Source organism: Anomaloglossus baeobatrachus, chromosome 1 (assembly GCF_048569485.1).
Source record: "Anomaloglossus baeobatrachus isolate aAnoBae1 chromosome 1, aAnoBae1.hap1, whole genome shotgun sequence".
NCBI classification, from domain to species: Eukaryota; Metazoa; Chordata; class Amphibia; order Anura; family Aromobatidae; genus Anomaloglossus; species Anomaloglossus baeobatrachus.
In genome coordinates, this window is record NC_134353.1 from 880,969,558 (window position 1) to 880,989,322 (window position 19,765).

Sequence of the window (19,765 nt, forward strand, 5' to 3'; positions counted from 1 at the left end):
CCAGCAGACTCTCCTCCCCATGCTTCTGAACCCGGGCTGCCCAGCAGACTCTCCTCCCCGTGCTTCTGAACCCGGGCTGCCCAGCAGACTCTCCTCCCCGTGCTTCTGAACCCGGGCTGCCCAGCAGACTCTCCTCCCCGTGCTTCTGAACCCGGGCTGCCCAGCAGACTCTCCTCCCCGTGCTTCTGAACCCGGGCTGCCCAGCAGACTCTCCTCCCCGTGCTTCTGAATCCGGGCTGCCCAGCAGACTCTCCTCCCCGTGCTTCTGAATCCGGGCTGCCCAGCAGACTCTCCTCCCCGTGCTTCTGAATCCGGGCTGCCCAGCAGACTCTCCTCCCCGTGCTTCTGAATCCGGGCTGCCCAGCAGACTCTCCTCCCCGTGCTTCTGAAGCCGGGCTGCCCAGCAGACTCTCCTCCCCGTGCTTCTGAACCCGGGCTGCCCAGCAGACTCTCCTCCCCGTGCCTCTGATGCCGGGCTTCCCAGCAGATTCTCCCCCCCCGTGCCTCTGATGCCGGGCTTCCCAGCAGACTCTCCTACCCGTGCCTCTGAAGCCGGGCTGCCCAGCAGACTCTCCTCCCCGTGCCTCTGATGCCGGGCTGCCCAGCAGACTCTCCTCCCCGTGCTTCTGAAGCCGGGCTGCCCAGCAGACTCTCCTCCCCGTGCCTCTGATGCCGGGCTGCCCAGCAGACTCTCCTCCCCGTGCTTCTGAAGCCGGGCTGCCCAGCAGACTCTCCTCCCCGTGCTTCTGAAGCCGGGCTGCCCAGCAGACTCCCCTCCCTGTGCTTCTGAAGCCGGGCTGCCCAGCAGACTCTCCTCCCCGTGCTTCTGAAGCGGGGCTGCCCAGCAGACTCTCCTGCCCGTGCCTTTGAAGCGGGGCTGCCCAGCAGACTCTCCTCCCCATGCCTCTGATGCCGGGCTGCCCACCGGACTCTCCTCCACGTGCCCAGCTCCTTTTAATAACAAAGGACCTCATATATTAAGCTGTGTTGTAACAGAAGTCACACGGACCCGACACCGTAACCTCTCCCCATGTCTCATCAACAGGAAGCGTATGTTTTCCTGCCATGTACAGAGCAGATGACGGGGTCAGGACATCATATGCCCCCTGGCTGCTCTGAATTGGATGTAAAAGTTAATGTGTGCTTTTACTTTACACTATTTGGAGCGAAGCACAAAGTGTCTACATCCACATTTACCGGGTCTCACTGGCCGGTATCGGAGATCACACCGATTTCCCGTATGGGGAGAGGAAGGAAGAAGAGAAAAACATATCCCACAAGAGGGGTGGACACGACACTGGTGCACTAAGCTGGACTGGACATATCAGATGGGAAAAGCTGAAGGAGTCTCATCATTCAACAAACAGAAGCCAAAAAGAAAAAAAAAAAAAAAAAGTGTCCTTCTGATCTCCGTCTGGCGGGCAGCTGTATACAGACTGCAGCAGACTATGCTTCTCTGTATTCAAAGAACCATAGCCCAAAAAATAAAGATAAAATGCTGTGTTATATACCCCTTTTCTGCATTGGCTCCTATTGAGTGTATACTCCTCCTCGTATTATATAATGAGTCCCCTTTACATCAACTTGTTAAAAGGGAATCATAAGATAATGACCTATTGTTTAAATCATGCTTCTGTGTTATATATATTTATTATATTTATTATATATATATATATATATATATATATATATATATATATATATATATATATATATATATATATATATATATTCTGTTTCAAACATTTTTAGCAATTTTTTTCTGATTATCTTAATTAAAATATATATATATAAAAAAAAACTGCAATTTTCATACAGACCACTTATCTTTCCTGTTCTTTACAGAAAACTTTTTCAGAGGGCTCATTATCATCACAGACAGGGTCAGATTGACAGGTAACACTGATAATGCACTGCTAACAAAGCACAGCTAACCATACATGAGCCATCTAACCATCTGGAGAAGATAATCCATTTCACATAAAAACCTGACTTAAACAGTAGGTCATTTTCTGATGACACATTGCACTTAATTTCCAGGCGGGACAACAGAGGAACAATGCCACTTTAAGATGATATGAAACAACATAGGCACTGCAAGGTAAGTATTTTATTATTTTTATGCTTTGGTGTCTTAATGGGGCACAAGGGACAGGATGTGAATTTAAGGGGGTTTTTTTCTTTTTATATTTTTTTGTTACATATTTTAAATGATTTTAGGCCCTGTGCACATGGAAAACGGAATTTTCTTAAGAAAATTCCGCAGAGTCTGAAAGATTACCGCACGTGCAGTAAAAAACCGCAGCAAACCGCACTCGAAAACCGCATGCGGTTTTGCCGCGGTTTTACCACGGTATTGCCGCGGTATTTTTACCGTGGGTTGGTAAATGTGTTTTAATGCATTCAATGCAATAAAGCACATTGGAAAAAAAAAAAAAAAAGTCTTTCCTTCCGAGACAGATAGATAAATAGACAGAAGAATAGATAGATGACAGATCAATCAATCAACACTGCAGTTCTCGCGAGCGGTAGCGTGTTCACATTACCGGCCGTGAGAAATGACCTGTAATTACTTCTCTGTAGTCTCGTTACGAGGCTGCATTCTGTACAGTGTCAGTCACGGCTGGATGCAAGCGCCGTGGGACCTCGGTGGATTACGCAGGACCTGTGCGTTTCGGGAGGGGTTAATAAAATGGTGAAAGAGGGGACTTTTTTGTGTTTTATTTAAAATAAAGGATTTTTCGGTGTGTGTTTATTCACTTTACTTACGGGTTAATCATGAAAACTGTCTCATAGACGCTGCATGATTAAAGCCTGAACTTAGTGGCGGCGATGCACTGCCATTAACTCATTATTACCCTGATTGCCACTGCATCACGGCAACAGGAAGAGCTGGGGACACTCCGGGACTGCCGCATAATGGATGTGACAGTCCCGGGGCAGCGGAGGGGCTGATATTCTCGGCTGCGGGAGGGAGGGGGACATTAACCCTGTCCCTCGCCCTCCCCAGCCTGAGAATACCGGGCCGCTGCTGTGTGTTTACCTCGGCTGGACGGTAAAAATACGGTGGAGCTCACGTGGTCCGTTTGATTTCTATGTGTATTCTATATTCTGTGTGTGAGTGCGATGTGTGTGTTTTATGTCTGTGATCTGTGTGTATTCTATATGTCTGTGTCTGATCTGTGTGTGTTTACTCTCTGCTCCGCTTCCTCTTCCTGTCATAATGACATCACTTCCCTGCAAAACGCAGGGCAGTGATGAACATTATGTCCCCAAAACGCAAAATACCGGAGGGAATAACGCAGGAAAACGCAATGAACCGCACATAATTTGCTGCCTGCGTTATTCCCTGCGGGATTTCACGATTACATTGCAGTCAATGGAGTGCAATGCCGCAGCGACATGCGGAAAATAAGTGACATTCAATTGTTTTTGCTGCGGGAATTCCGCAGCAAAATATGCAGCTGTCAAAATCCGCATAGTGCGCACAGCATTTTTTTTCCCATGGGATTTAATGGTGAATCACTGCAGAGATGTTATGAACATAACATGCAGCGAAACATGCAGCAAAACCGCAGGAAATCCGAGGCAAAAACCGGCAAGTGCGCACAGGGCCTTAATGCTCCGCCGGCATTCACAGGAAACACCTCATGGCAGCGACAGGGGTCATCAGCTTGACCCCCCCCATGCTGCCATAGCAACCCATTGGCACCCCGTGATTTTGTCACGGGAGCACCGAAGGCGGTGGGGAACGGCACGATCTAAGGGGTTAACAGGCGTGGGTGGATTGCAAACCCACCTGCACCTGTGACTTGCAAATATCTGCTGATCAGCGCAGTAACCATGTGTGGAAATAATGCGGGCTCGAGCTTGCATTAAAGCGATAGACACAGCCGAAGACGTATATATGTCCTTGGTGATGAAAGGCTTAAAGGGAATCTGTCACCAGGTTTTTGCCACCTAATCTGAGAGCAGCATAATGTAGGGGCAGAGATTCCAATTCCAGTGGTGTGTCACTTACTGGGCTGCTTAGTGTAGTTTTGATAAAATTACTGTGGAATCAGCAGTAGATTATCATTACAGGACTACTTGGCGTGTGGCAGGTAGTCCAGCATATTCATGATCTCTGTATAACTGCTAGATCTGCAGCAGAGGAAACATTGATTTTATCAAAGAAGGGGAGGAAAAAAACCAAAAGCATAAAAATGACATTAAGGGGTTAAAGGGAAAATCTACAATTGTTTTTTGTGAAGGCCATATATGTGCATGACATTTTGAATTCTCTTACTTTTAGGAACTCGCACATTCAGTTTAAAGAGAATCTGTCACCAGGTTTTTGCTCCCCCATCTGAGATCTATATAATGTAGAGACAAAGACCCTGATTCCAGCGATGTGTCACTTACTGAGCTGTTTGCTGTAATTTTGCTAGTCAGTTTTCTCTCCTGCAGATCTAGCAGCTATACAGAGCTCATGTATATGTATGCTAGACAACCTGCAGCACGCCAAGTAGTCCTGTAATGATAATCTACTGCTGATTAAACAGGGATTTTAATCAAAACTACAATAAGCAGCCCAGTAAGTGACATCGCTGGAATCAGGGTCTCTACCCCTACATTATGCTCCTCTCAGAATTCCAATGAGCTTTTTGCCACCTAATCTGAGAGCAGCATAATGTAGGGGCAGAGACCCTGATTCCAGCAATGTATCACTTTTGGTGAGCTATTTGCTGTCATATTGATAAAATCCATGTTTTCTCTGCTGCAGATCTAGCAGGTATACAGAGCTCATGAATATGCTGGACTATCTGCAGCACGACAAGTAGTCATGTAATGATACTCTACTGCTGATTAAACAGGGATTTTAATCAAAACTACAATAAGCAGCCCAGTAAGTGCCACATCGCTTGAATCAGGGTCTCTGCCCCTACATTAGGCTGCTCTCAGATTAGGTGGCAAAAACCACATAGGAATACTAAGTAAATACAGGATCCTTGTCTCTTAGAATCCCCCATAGTGGGAGACCTGCCCTGTCAGACATCACATGATCGGACATGGTTTTTCCTGGGGACACTTTGTGATCAGTTTTTGGTCACCTGACCCTTCGATTAATTAGGCATTTTCCAATGTGACGAACGCCTCAACCCTTGTCTGGAACCATAGGGTCAATATGACCCCTTGGAGGTTGGTACCACAAGTAATACTTTTCATGGTACCAGACAAGGGTTAAAGCCCCGCACATAAGGCATGGTTTCTGATGCACTTTATCCAGGTTCAATGGGAACACACAACCCCCCGGCGTGCCCCTGCTGGAGCGCTGCTGTCGCTGCACTTTCGCCTCCTACAGCTTGGCATCAAGTGTTCTTTCCATTAAAGAAAGGAAGTCCGAGAACTAGATACGCGCTCTTGCACAATCCATCATAAAAGTTTTCCGTTTTTCCAGATCTTGTGCTAGTTTCACAAGACACAGACGCAGCATAATCTGGACCTGACGACTTCTAAGAAAGGCGAAGATGTCAGATGGATTCTTCCCTGAAGTATAAAAACAAAACAAAAAAAAGAAGCAGCAGCACGAAGAATGAGCAGCCATGACGGAAAAGCAGAAGCTTAGAAGTTGGCCCGTAAAAGTAAAAACACTGAATGTAACAGGCATCCGTCCAGACATCTGAGAGTGATAAACCTGTACCGCACCGGGACTGCAACGCTGCGAACCGTGAGCACCGAGGGTTAAAAGGGGAAATTCTATTTAATATATTGAGTCAGGCAGACTAAACCTTTCCGTCCACAGTTTGACATATTAGACTGCACGGACACTGCCGTGTCATAGTGACAGGAGGAACAGCCCCGCACAGAGCACTAGACACTGAAGATTAAAATTAGAGAACAATGTATGATCACTAGCATTTTCAGAATACATGTAATCTACATTGGTGAACATCTGAAGGTTTTTTGTAACAGGGTTTTACAAAAGATCCAAAGTTTATCACCATAAACCCTTTACTTTGCCCAAACCACAATGATCATAATTAGAGAACAGCAATGACTGTAGCACAGAGAAAGATTATAACTAAATTGTCTGAAGGTAACAACAGTCACCAATCAGTAGGATGTGCACGGGTCTTTGCTGGAATGAGTTCAGCACATCTGCGGCCACAGGACATCCCTAGTCTCTCACACTGCTCTGGTGGGATTTTGGTCCACTCTTCTTCCAGTCTCTTCCACAGTTCTCTGACTGTTGGGGGTTTCTTGGCCATAACTTTATCACCAAGGATTTTCCAGAGGTTTCCTATTGGGTTTAGATCAGGACTCTGGGCTGCGGCCATTTCATTGTTTCAATGAACGGCTTTACCTGTTTCGCTGTGTGACAGGGGACATTGTCCTGCAGGAAAATTGCTGGCTGATTGAGTGATGAACACAAGTAAGGAACCACGTCTTGTTGAAGAAGGTCCGGATACACACTTGCATTCACTCTGCCAACTAGCTGTATGAGAGGTCCAACTCCTGTTGCAGAAAACATCCCCCCAAACCATGACACTTCCTCCCCCACCTCTCACTGATTTCTTAACACATTTTGGGTTCAGTCTTTCCTCAGTTTGTCTATGAACATAATGTTTCCCATCAGACCCAATAAAATAAACTTGCTATCATCACTTAAATGACCTGTGAACAACTTCTCTGTCCACACAACATGCTCCTTTTGATTCTTTCTACTAATAAGAGGGTTGGTCACTGCAGAGTGAGCTTTCAGTTCAAATGTTCTTACACGTTGTGACACTGTATGACGAGACAGATCCTTACCCAGTTCACTGCTCAACTGGTGAGCAATTAAAGCTGCAGTTTAAACAATCACCCACAGAGATTCTCCGTATTATCCTGTCCTCTCTTGCATTTGTCTTGTGAGAGCACCCAGGCTTCTTGGGGGACTTGAAAGTTTGTAATGTTGTAAAGATGCAATATTCTACAAATCACAGACTTGGAATGACCAACTTCTCTTGCTATGGCTGATAGGGTCACCCCTTTGGCCTTCATATGGACAACCTGCTGCTGGAGGGTTTCAGTCAGTTTGGAACGGCACACCATTTTTGCAAAATCAGTGCAAACTAGAAAGTTAGGCTGCCAGTTACATAGGGTTTGTCAGATAATTAAGGAAATGAGCACCAGGTGCTAGAGTAACACCAATTAACTTACAGGTATCTGAAAGTGTTCTCTAATTTTGATCAGTGTTCTTATTCATTTATCTCATTTACATTTTTATTATATTTTTTACAATAAATTCAATTTATGAAATAACCTTAAAATCCTGCGTGGTTACTCATGTTGGGATATAATCACATAGGGCGACACAACGACAGCAACATTTAGGAAATTGTGTGTTGATCTTTAATTTTGATCTCCGGTGTATATACACATCACAATGGAACCTGACGGACCCGTTACAGATCAATATGGTCCACAATCTGTCACTCTATAAATGAAAACCACAATGTAGATTTATTGAGTGTAACCTGTCTAAATTAGGTCATATATTGCCCATCAGGACAAGGCTAAGAAAGGGGAAGCCTATGTACTTACATGTCTGCTCACACTGATACATCGGATACAGATAAATCCTGCCTGCCAGACCGTCAGCAAGAGACACTATCAAAGGGCTTTTACAGGATTAGAAAAGGGTAGCCGCATGCTTCCCTCCCCCCAACCAAAAAAAACACTTGCCACTGAAGCGGAGCTGCAGTACTGCACACAACCTGTATGGTAGGGGTGGCGCTATATATTTTTTAACCTTGCAGAACCCCCCTTTAAGGGCGCTCTCACATATCGGGATTTCCGCCGGTTTGCCGATTCCGGCGCATGCCAGTACAGTGTATACAGTACAGTGGCAGCGCTGTAACCTCCGGGTCACATGCTCTGGTCACATGACAGCATGTGACCGGAGCTTGTAGCGCTTCCACTGTACTGTATACACCGTACTGGTGTGCGCCGGAATTGGCAAACTGGCGAAAAGCCGGATGTGTGAGAGCGCCCTAATACTAAAGCTCTTTAGACCTGATCTTAGCCTTATGGTTTCTCAACCAGATCGTGAGCTATGTGCGCACTAGAAAATGGACTTTTCTTAAGAAAAATCTGCACCCTCTGGCAGAATACCGTACCTGCGGCAAAAACCGCAACCACCTTTTTGCCGTGGGTTGGTCCCTGAGGTTTTTTACCATTATCTATGGCAAAAAAGAGAATTTTGTTACTTACCGTAAATTCTTTTTCTTATAGTTCCGTATTGGGAGACCCAGACAATGGGGTGTTTAGCTTCTGCCTCCGGAGGACACACAAAGTACTACACTTAAAAGTGTAGCTCCTCCCTCTGAGCTTATACACCCCCTGATGAGCAGACTCAGCCAGTTTAGTGCAAAAGCTGAAGGAGAATAGCCACCCACAAGTAGAACAGAGTAAGAACCGGAACAACCGGAGACTCTGTCCACGACAACAGCCGGTGATAACACGCGGAACAAGAAATTGCCAACAGTCAACAGGGAGGGTGCTGGGTCTTCCAATACGGAACTATAAGAAAAAGAATTTACGGTAAGTAACAAAATTCTCTTTTTCTTTATCGTTCCTTTGAGAGACCCAGACAATGGGACGTCTCAAAGCTGTCCCTGGGTGGGAAATAAACAGAAAAACAAAGAAGTAGGCAGAACCTAACTTCACAACTGGGCGACAGCCGCCTGAAGGATGCGTCTGCCCAAGCTCGCATCTGCCGAAGCATGAGCATGCACTTGGTAGTGCTTTGAAAAGGTATGCAGGCTAGTCCACGTGGCAGCCTGACAGACTTGTTGAGCCGTAGCCTGGTGCCTGAAAGCCCAAGAGGCACCGACAGCTCTGGTCGAGTGAGCCTTGATCCCCGGCGGGGGAGGCACTTGAGAACACTGGTAGGCATCCGAAATGGTCGACCTAATCCAACAGGCTAAGGTCGGCTTAGAAGCAGAAAGGCCCTTGCGCCGACCTGTGGTTAGCACAAAAAGAGAAGTGCACCGCCTAAGAGCAGCGGTGCGAGACAGATAGATCCGGAGAGCACGCACCAGATCCAGAGTATGCAGCGCTTTTTCAAAGCGATGAACAGGAGCCGGACAAAAGGAAGGTAAGGTAATGTCCTGGTTAAGGTGGAGAGACGACCTTAGGGAGAAAGTCCGGAGTCGGACGGAGAACCACCTTGTCTTGATAAAAGACCAAAAAAGGTGACTCCGAAGAGAGCGCAGCCAAATCGGAGACTCTCCTGAGGGAAGTTAAGGCCACCAGAAAGGCCACTTTCTGAGAAAGACGATGCAAAGAGACCTCCCTAAGAGGCTCAAAGGGGGGTTTCTGCAAAACCGTGAGAACCAAATTAAGGTCCCAGGGATCCAAGGGCCGCCGGTAAGGCGGAATGATGTGAGACGCGCCCTGCATGAAGGTGCGGACCTGAGCCAGCCGGGCGAGACGCCGCTGGAACAGCACTGACAGAGCTGAGACTTGTCCCTTGAGAGAGTTGAGGGACAGTCCTAGCTGCAGACCGGACTGTAGAAAAGACAGAAGGGTCGGCAAGGAGAATGGCCAAGGAGGATGGCCGGAAGAGCGACACCAGGACAGGAAAATCTTCCAAGTCCTGTGATAGATCTTGGCGGAGGAAGACTTACGGGCCCGAGTCATAGTGGAGATGACTTCCGGAGGAATACCAGAAGACGTCAAGATCCAGGACTCAAGAGCCACGCCGTCAATCTGAGAGAATTCAGGCGGAAAAACGGACCTTGTGAGAGAAGGTCTGGACGGTCCGGGAGATGCCACGGCACCTCTACGGACAGATGGAGCAGGTCTGGGTACCAAGCTCGCCTGGGCCAGTCCGGTGCAATGAGGATGACTCGACGGCCCTCCATTCTGATCTTGCGCAGGACTCTGGGCAAGAGAGCTAGAGGGGGAAACACGTAGGACAGACGAAACTGGGACCAGTCTTGAACCGGAGCGTCCGCGGCGAAGGCCTGAGGATCGTGGGAGCGAGCCACGTAAACCGGAACTTTGTTGTTGTGACGGGATGCCATTAGGTCCACGTCCGGAGTGCCCCATTTGCGGCAGATCAACTGAAACACTGCCGGGTGCAGGGACAACTCGCCACTGTCCACGGTTTGACGGCTGAGATAATCTGCCTCCCAGTTTTCCACGCCTGGGATGTGGACTGCGGATATGGTGGACTTGGAGTCCTCCGCCCATTGAAGGATGCGTTGTACCTCCAACATTGCCAGGCGGCTGCGTGTCCCGCCTTGGTGATTGATGTAGGCAACCGCTGTCGCGTTGTCTGACTGGACTCGGATGTGCCTGCCCGCCAACAGGTGGTGAAAAGCCAGGAGAGCCAGAAGCACAGCTCTGGTTTCCAGCACATTGATCGAAAGGGCTGACTCGGACGGAGTCCAAGTGCCCTGCGCTCTGTGGTGGAGACATACCGCTCCCCAGCCGGATAGACTGGCATCCGTGGTGAGCATCACCCAGGACGGGGCCAGGAAGGAGCGCCCCTGGGACAGAGAGAGGGGCCGAAGCCACCACTGAAGAGAGCTCCTGGTCTGTGGCGACAGAGCCACTAACCTGTGCAAGGAGGAAGGCCGCTTGTCCCAACAGCGGAGAATATCCAGCTGCAGGGGACGCAGATGGAACTGGGCAAAGAGAACAGCCTCCATTGACGCCACCATTTGACCCAGCACCTGCATCAGGCGCCTGAGAGAATAACGGCGGGGCCTCAGTAGAGAGCGCACCGCCAGTTGGAGGGACTGCTGTTTGACTAAGGGCAACTTCACAAGTGCTGGCAAAGTCTCGAACTGCATCCCTAGGTACGTGAGACTCTGGGTCGGAGTCAGTAGATTTCGGGAGATTGACAAGCCACCCGAATTGGGCTAGAGTGGCAAGAGTGAGCGAGACACTCCGCTGACAGTCCGCGCTGGATGAAGCCTTGACTAGAAGGTCGTCCAGGTAAGGAATCACTGCCAACCCCTGGAGGTGCAGAACCGCAACCACTGCTGCCATGACCTTGGTGAATACCCGAGGGGCTGTGGCCAACCCGAAGGGGAGAGCCACGAATTGGAAATGATCTCCGATTGCAAAACGTAGCCAACGCTGGTGAGAAACTGCAATTGGCACATGCAGATAGGCATCTCTGATGTCGATGGATGCCAGGAAATCCCCTTGGGTCATTGAAGCAATGACTGATCGCAGGGACTCCATGCGAAAGTGCCGCACCTGAACATGCTTGTTGAGAAGCTTGAGATCCAGGATGGGCCGGAAGGAACAGTCCTTTTTGGGAACTAGGAAGAGATTTGAGTAGAAACCTCTGAACCGTTCCCGGGCGGGCACCGGTACAATTACTCCGTTTGCCTGCAAGGATGCCACGGCCTGCGAGAAGGCGGCGGCCTTGCAGCAGGGGGGATTGAGAGAAAAAAATCTGTTTGGCGGGCTGGAAGAGAATTCTATCCTGTAGCCGTGGGAGATGATATCCCTCACCCACTGATCGGAGACGTGTTGAAATCACGCGTCGCCAAAGTGGGAAAGCCTGCCACCGACTAAGGACGTTGCTGGCGCTGACAGATAGTCACGAGGAGGCTGCCTTAGTGGCAGCACCTCCTGCGGTCTTCTGTGGACGCGCTTTTGGGCGCCAGTTGGATTTCTGGTCCTTGGCTGAGTTAGTGGACGAGGCCGAGGGCTTAGAGGACGACCAGTTGGAGGAACGAAAGGAATGAAACCTTGACTGATTCCTACCCTGGACAGGTTTCCTGGTCTTGGTTTGTGGCATGGAAGTACTCTTCCCGCCAGTAGCTTCCTTTAGTGATTTCATCCAGCTGTTCACCGAACAAGCGGGACCCAGCAAAAGGGAGCCCAGCAAGGTACTTCTTTGAAGAAGCATCTGCCTTCCACTCTCGAAGCCACAAGATCCTGCGGATAGCGAGGGAATTAGCCGAAGCCACCGCAGTGCGGTGAGAAGCCTCCAGCATGGCAGACATGGCATAGGATGAAAAAGCTGAAGCTTGGGAAGTTAAGGTAACCATTTCGGGCATAGATTCCCTGGCGAGGGAATGCATCCCCTCTAGAGAAGCAGAGATGACTTTGAGAGCCCACACTGCTGCAAAAGTCGGGGAGAACGAGGCCCCCGCCGCTTCATATACGGATTTGGCCAGGAGGTCAATCTGGCGGTCAGTGGAATCCTTAAGGGAGGTGCCATCAGCCACCGACACAACGGTCCGGGCTGAGAGCCTAGACACTGGGGGGTCTACCTTTGGGGACTGAGCCCACTCCTTGACCACCTCAGGTGGAAAGGGAAAGCGGTCATCAGAGCCACGCTTTGGGAAGCGTTTGTCAGGACAGGCCCTGGGCTTGGCCACAGCGGCCTGAAAACTGGAGTGGTTAAAGAACACACTCTTCACTCTCTTAGGCGAGGTAAACTGGTTCTTTTCTGCTAGAGAGGGTTGCTCCTCTGATACTGGCGGATTGAGATCCAGTACAGAATTAATGGAAGCAATCAAATCACTAACATCTGAGTCACTTTCGGACAGATCAATGGGGCACATGGAGTTAACCTCCGAGCCCCCCGTAAAGGCATCCTCCTCATCCTGCAAGTCAGCTCCTGAATCAGAGCCGCGGGACGAGGAAGGAGAGGAAACCCTGCGTCTCTTCTTAGGAGGACGGGGTCTGGGACCAAATGAGGAATCCTCTGTGAGCTCCGGTCCTGAGAGACCCCTAGCAGCCGAGGCACCCTGTGAGGGGGGCTGATGCATGTTCAGCAAAGTCCTGGACAGATGTCCCATGGAGTCAGCAAAAGACTGGGAGATAGACCTAGAAAAGGCTTCTACCCAAGCCGGAGGTTCAGGCACAGGAGCAGGAGCAGCCTGAGAGACCACTGGGTGTGAGACTCCAGGCTGAGGCACCGCCAGGTTAGAGCAGGCATCACAATGTAGGAAAATGCTCGGTTCAGGCAGTAGGAGCTTACATGCAGTGCATACTGAATAAAGCTTTGGAGCCTTGCTCCTCGTGTGAGACATGCTGCTGGAGTGGAGGCTCTGCCAGAGAATGAACCCCAGAGAGTATAAACAGAGGTCCACAACCGGAGACCGGTTGTGGCTTACCAGACCGCTGGAGCGGTGTTGTGTGCCCTCCAGATCCCGAAGCCCGGACCCCCAAGCACAGCACCTCAGCAGAGATGCTGCAGACCAGCGCTGCAATGCAGAGAGAACGCTGAAAAAATGGCCGCCGGAGCGAAGAGAGGGGGCGGGGCTTGTTTGAGGAGCGGGAACTGGAGGGCCATAGAGACCTACAGGGGAGGGGACACACACAGCAGTGGGGAGTGTCCCTCCCCTGCACAGAACGGCCGCTGGGTGGAGCCGAGCCTGTCCCTCTGCATGAGAGAGAGGCGAGGTCAGTGAAACCGAAACTAGGCCTCCGGCGAAGCCGGGGCCTAAATTTTAGCGGCGCGGCCGGCGTGCAGGCACCATCGGCGCGGTTCTCAGGCGACAGCTAGAGAACCCGCCGTAAATGTCAGAAAACACAATCAGCACACTCTCCCACAACAATAACGTACAGGGACCCGGAAAACTAAACGTCTCAGGTACTTAGCTTGCTGAGACGCAGGGCCATGTCCCTGGGGATGAGTGCTCCGGTCCAGCAGGGTCCTGAAGGGCTGCGGATGGAGACCGGTCTCCTGCCAAGCATGGAGACCGTGCTGGCTCCCACTTCAAGCCAGAGCCCAGGAGGGATGGTGAAGGAGCACGGCATGTAAGGCTCCAGCCTAGGAATCAACCTTACAACACCGCCGACACAGTGGGGTGAGAAGGGACATGCCGGGGGTCCAGACGTGGACCCCACTCTTCAATCTCGTTCCAAAAGGAAAAAATCATATGAGAATGCATGTGTGGATGTATGCCTCCTGAACACAAACCGATAAACTGGCTGAGTCTGCTCATCAGGGGGTGTATAAGCTCAGAGGGAGGAGCTACACTTTTAAGTGTAGTACTTTGTGTGTCCTCCGGAGGCAGAAGCTAAAACACCCCATTGTCTGGGTCTCCCAAAGGAACGATAAAGAAAACTGGAGGTACCTGCAGAAAAGAAGTGACATGCTCATTAATTGCGCAGGAGAAATTCCGCGGGTAAATTCACAGGTATAAAAAAAACGCAGTGTGCGCACAGCATTTTTTTTATACCCATAGGTTTTGCTCAGGAATGACTGCAGAAACGTTAGACACATTTTCTGCAGCAAATTCGGGGTAAAATCCGCAGCATACGCACATAGCCTAAAACCTTAAACACTTATCCCTACGGGGAGCAATATTGACAACGCTCAAGCATATATCCATTAGCTGACCTTTACAAGATATCGGTGGAGAGTCATTATGATTGGCGTAGTGCATGTCAGTCTCAATGAAGCGCTCATTGGAGGACACTAAACTGATTTATTTGATTTATTAAGTAGCGCCTCTGACACACTGTGTGCGCCCGCCAGAAATGTATGCCAATCGGGGCTGTACATTTTGAGTAAATTACGTAATTTATGATAAAATTAATGATCTATTTGACCATCACGCCACACCCATATTGGCATATCTGGCCAGGACTTGCTTGTAAACGACAAAATTGCAATATTTTTTGCACAATTCCTGAGCTGCAGAAAAAGATTGCAACTTATTAAGGTGCTTATAGCAAATATCTGGCGCAAGCACCATAACAAATCGCCCCGATTGGATTTACAAAGTAACCTGACTAGCTTTAGAGAACTTGTCATCAAATTGTTCATGGAGAAACTTGTCATACAATGAATGTAATAGTGGCTGCAGTGCGGAATAAAATGTTTTTTTTTTCTTTAATTTTACCTCTCTGTTGCGGAGATATTAACGATCAAAATATATGGCACATAAGGAGATAAAAAAAAAAAAAAACACGAAAGAAAAAAAAAGTTCAAGAGGGTGTTCAGCACTTTTCACTTGAGGCATGTACCTCTTTCTCCCTGTAGAATGCTGACCAATCATAAGAAGCAGCAGAAAAAGAACACGCCCCCAGCACAGATTGGGTTTCTCAGTGTAAATAAAAAAGGGTCCTTCCAGTGCTAAAGGAGGAACTTTCACCAAAGTTTTCACGTCAAGCTGGACACAAGATATAACAGCGTTTGCAGAGTAGAATTAAAAAAAATGTTTTTGTTATTCATTTTTACTGTCCGTTGCAGAGATATATTAGCAATCAAAGTATTTGGTATCTAATGAGATAACTTGTTTTCTAAGGGGTACTTCACACACAGCGAGATCGCTACTGAGATTGCTGCTGAGTCACGATTTTTGTGACCTCATTAGCAATCTCGCTGTGTGTGACACTGAGCAGCGATCTGGCCCCTGCTGTGAGATCGCTGCTCGTTACACACAGCCCTGGTTAATTTTTTTATTGTTGCTCTCCCGCTGATAAGCACACATCGCTGTGTGTGACAGCGAGAGAGCAACAATCCTGAATGTGCAGGGAGCAGGAGCCGGCGTCTGACAGCCTGCGGTAAGCTGTAACCAAGGTAAACATGGGGTAACCAAGGTGGTTACCCGATATTTACCTTCGTTACCAGCCTCCGCAGCTCTCACCCTGCCAGTATCGGCTCCTGCTCCCTGCACACGCTAAGCTAAGCGGTGTGCGCTGGTAACTAAGGTAAACATCGGGTAATCATACCCGATGTTTACCTTAGTTACCAGTGTCCGCAGCTTCCAGACGCCGGCTCCGTGCAAGCGCAGCGTCGCTTCTACATCGCTGCTGGCTGGTCACTGGTCACTGGTCGCTGGTGAGATCTGCCTGTTTGACAGCTCACCAGCGACCATGTAACGACGCAGCAGCGATCCTGACCAGGTCAGATCGCTGGTGGGATCGCTGCTGCGTCGCTAAAGTGTGACGGTACCCTAAGGCAAAGATGGTGTTAGATAATTTTCACTGGAGGCACGCACTGGCTTCTCCCTGTATGAGTTGCTTAATGATAAACAGGGAGCAACATCCTAGATAGAGAAGACGCCCCCCCCCTCTCCCCCTCCCATATAGCTCAGGCTTCTCAGTGTGTAAGCTCAGATCTCCTGGTCTATCCTCCTGCATGATTAGACCGCACTGAGTATAGAGCACAGATGACTTGCACCTTTTAGATAAAGTTGCTGTGTGGTTGAGAGGCAGCGCACCTGAGTTTAGCTGCGTCACATTGCAATCCCTCTCCTCCTCTCATAGCACTGTAAGCTCTGCTTTACTGCCCACTCCCTCACTGCCTGGCTACAGGCGAGAGCTCAACTTGTAAGCTCAGAATGAACAATGCCATAGATCCTAACCAGAGAAGCTGATGATACAATCAAATTGAATATAAATTTTGCATGATACATCGCATTAAATGTCTGGTCAGTTTTCTTTACTTCTGACATTCTGTTTATGAACCAGAAAGCTCTGGATGAAATTAAATATACTCAGCGAAAAAACAATATAAACGTATACATATAAACAGCAGCATTGTGCATCCTGAGCTTCCTGGTTCATGTACAGAATGTCATAAAAGATACTTATGATGGATTAACTAAATAAACTAAATACGGGAGCAGTGGTAATAAAATAGCAAATAGTGTTGACTTGAACTGATGGCAGGTCCCCTAAATAACATGACGGTGAATGGACGTATTAGGGCTTTCTGTAGATGCCATTACCAGACATACAGTCGGCGGTGCACACATGGCTTTCTGAAGATGAAACTTTTACATTCGTGCTCGGCCTATCCTGCTGACTAGGCAAGAAGATCTAACACAGATGTCCGCTTTGTGGAATTTGGCTTTACGGATCCATTTATTGTAAAAGTTCAGTCCTTCAAGTGTTAAAGAACAAGTCGTAAAGTTCACACACTAAACCGAAAGACGATTACAGGATTTAGGGGCGAAAAAGTATTAGGCGAGCGCGGCGCACACATGTGGACGCCACACCAGTGACTCACGCAGTGAACCTGTTGGCAGGGCCCGAATTCACGCCCTAAGGCTATGCCAACACAAATGTTGTCACAGATTGTAGAGAAATGGAGGGGGGGAGTCAGAGCAGAAAATGGGCTCCAAAACACAAAATATGACATTTCTACGGAGGCAAAATGCACCGGACCTGGAATGCCACAGAGCAAACACAAAAAGGACTTAGGATTGTTTTTGCTCCATTGGCTTTTGCCAAGAATACAGGATTTTTATTTTGCACACCAATAACATGGGTCCCAAATCTGATCTCCAAACCTCCTGGTACTGCCACATACAGGTGACCTCCCCCCATGGAAGTCTACGCAACGCAAAGCCAGGGAAATTTATCAATCCTCATAGGAGTGTGGAGAACAGGCGACATCCTCCGCAGGAGCTGGAAAACGGGTCACGTCTTTGTGATTTTAGTGATTCCGTGTAAAAATGCAATTTGACGCTAATCGACATTGTACGTGCGAATGCAAAAAAATGGCAATACATCTTATTAAAGAAATATATTCCCATATATTATTGAATCATTGTACATCTTATAAAGTCAAGTCTTACAAGACATGGAGGAGGGGGTGCAGCTGGGAGGTTATCTGCTGTAGAGGATAGGAGGAGTAGTAGAATGGAGGGGGCTGGCTCACAGCGCATAGAAAAGCCCACCCAGCAAAAGGAAGCCAAGACCCAAGAATTGCAGGATAACCTCAACATGGCTGATGGGGTTACATCTTCGGAGGATTTTTCATTTTTCTCAAAAGGGGTTATCCAGTGTCCATCACTTTCATATCACTGATGACTTTATACCTACCAAGAAGCACAGAGCTGCCGGACCCTCATAACACCACACATGCAAAACACCAATTGTGCACGCATCTCAGATATATATGGTGGTAACACTCACCGCCAATGCACAAAGCAAGTAACATTGGAAAACCCAGTGATGGCATATCATTACATTGTTGGGGGCACAATTGCTTAACACTAGAACTACTGGACTCGTGACACCTATATAGAAATACATAGTGCGAAGTAGTCAAAATGACTACCTCAGTAGTTCTAGTGTTAAAGGGAACCAACCAGCAAGATTTTCATATATAAAGTAAAGGCAGTGCTATACTGGTGCTAGGATGCTGAATGTAAGCATAGCTTTATTTCTGAGATTGGATGTTTTATTTCAGAAATATGTGCAAGTAAAGTTCCAGCAATACACTGCTATTTGATTGACAGGTGCAACAGGAAGGCACTATGTGGGTCTGGTTTTGCTATCTATTCCCGCCCTTGCCTGTCTGCGCTGGAATTAAAATCTATGATGGCAACAGGGGGAGAAAGGCCAGGCAGGCAGGCAGACAGGGGCGGGAATAAATAGGAAAACATGACTCACATATTCCCTTCCTGTTGCACTTGTCAATCAAATAGCAGTGCATTGCTGGAACTTTACTTGCACATATTTCCAAAATAAAACATCAAATCTCTGAACAAAAGGTATGGTTACATTCAGCATCCTAGCGCCATTATAGCCCAGGCTTTACTTATATATGATAATCCTAATGGTTGGTTCCCTTTAAAATACAGGGACACTCAGCCCAAGATCGTTCCATGCCACTTGCTGTGCTAGGAAGAAATAAGGAATCCTAATAATTACTGTAGCTAGAAGCCCTGCCGTCCCTTTGGTTCAGGATTGCTGTGCTTATCTGTGGTCAGACGACGACCACCGCCGTCACTGCACGTGCTGGCGATATACTGTAAATCCCTTTTAATCTAATAATAAAGGACTCACCTATGGAAGTGACCTGGAAAACATTCACGCACCTTTAGCAGCTGTTTTCCCACCGTGGGGCTCATTTTCTCATCGACCATGAGAATCACGATTCCTCTGTCGTCCATCCCACGTCTCCCGGCACGTCCCGACATCTGAATATACTCCCCTGAAGAAATCTAGAGCAGAAAATAAGATGCAAAGTCACATTTATGGATGATAAGGGAAATAACACATTATATTAAGAATAGTTTTTAGAAAATCTCAAGAAAAAAAAAATAAAAATTAAATGTTCCTTTTACTGAATTACGTGGGAGGCAACTCACCCAGCGAAAATCTTTGCCATCAAACTTCCTTGCATTTGTGAATAAGACGGTCCTGGCCGGCATGTTGATACCCATCGCAAACGTCTCGGTGGCAAATAAAGCCTGGTGGGGAAAAAGATTTAATTTAGAGACACACCGAGCGAGGCGAGAAACAAAATGATGTAACTACACACAAGTGACATCCCAACTATAGTCATATGTGTAATATATAAATATATACACCGGATTTTTCGTTTTATAAGACGCACCCCAAATTTAGAGGAGGTAAAAATAATGTTAAAATCAGGGTCCGTCTTATAATCCTGTGTCTTATACTATCTTGCCGGGGGAAGCGGCTCAGGAAGGTCACAGGAGGTAGGGTCAGCGATGCTGCGGACTCAGAGGAGGGGGTGCTGCGGCTCAGAAGGGTCGGCAATACGGGGTTTGGCGGCGGGAGCCATTGATCTGCCTAAGGGCTGCGTGGATGTCACTTCAGTCCGCGGCCATTTTCTTTAAGTTCATCGCATCAATCACAAGTGATTCAAGAGAGCCCACAGTCAGATCAATGGCGTCCGCCGCACCGCCGACCCTCCGTCTTCTGATCCTCTGAGCATCTCAACTGCAGTGACACTCCCTCCTCCAAGCCCTTAGTATTTCCGACCCTGCCTCCTGTGGCCCCGCTCCACCACCGCCGCTCTGGTAAGCCATGTCCAGATTATAAGACG

At 48.3% G+C, this 19,765-nt stretch overlaps 1 protein-coding gene across 1 annotated transcript in view; it reads right to left on the minus strand.

The window, feature by feature from the left end:
* MTREX (Mtr4 exosome RNA helicase) overlaps positions 1–19,765 on the minus strand; it is a 243,536-nt gene that overhangs the window by 61,764 nt on the left and 162,007 nt on the right. The window contains exons 14-15 of the mRNA XM_075326525.1: positions 19,062–19,163; positions 18,789–18,914 (exon numbers count right to left, since the gene is read on the minus strand). Coding sequence (XP_075182640.1) covers positions 18,789–18,914; positions 19,062–19,163 — 228 coding nt within the window. The remainder of the gene's footprint in view (positions 1–18,788; positions 18,915–19,061; positions 19,164–19,765) is intronic.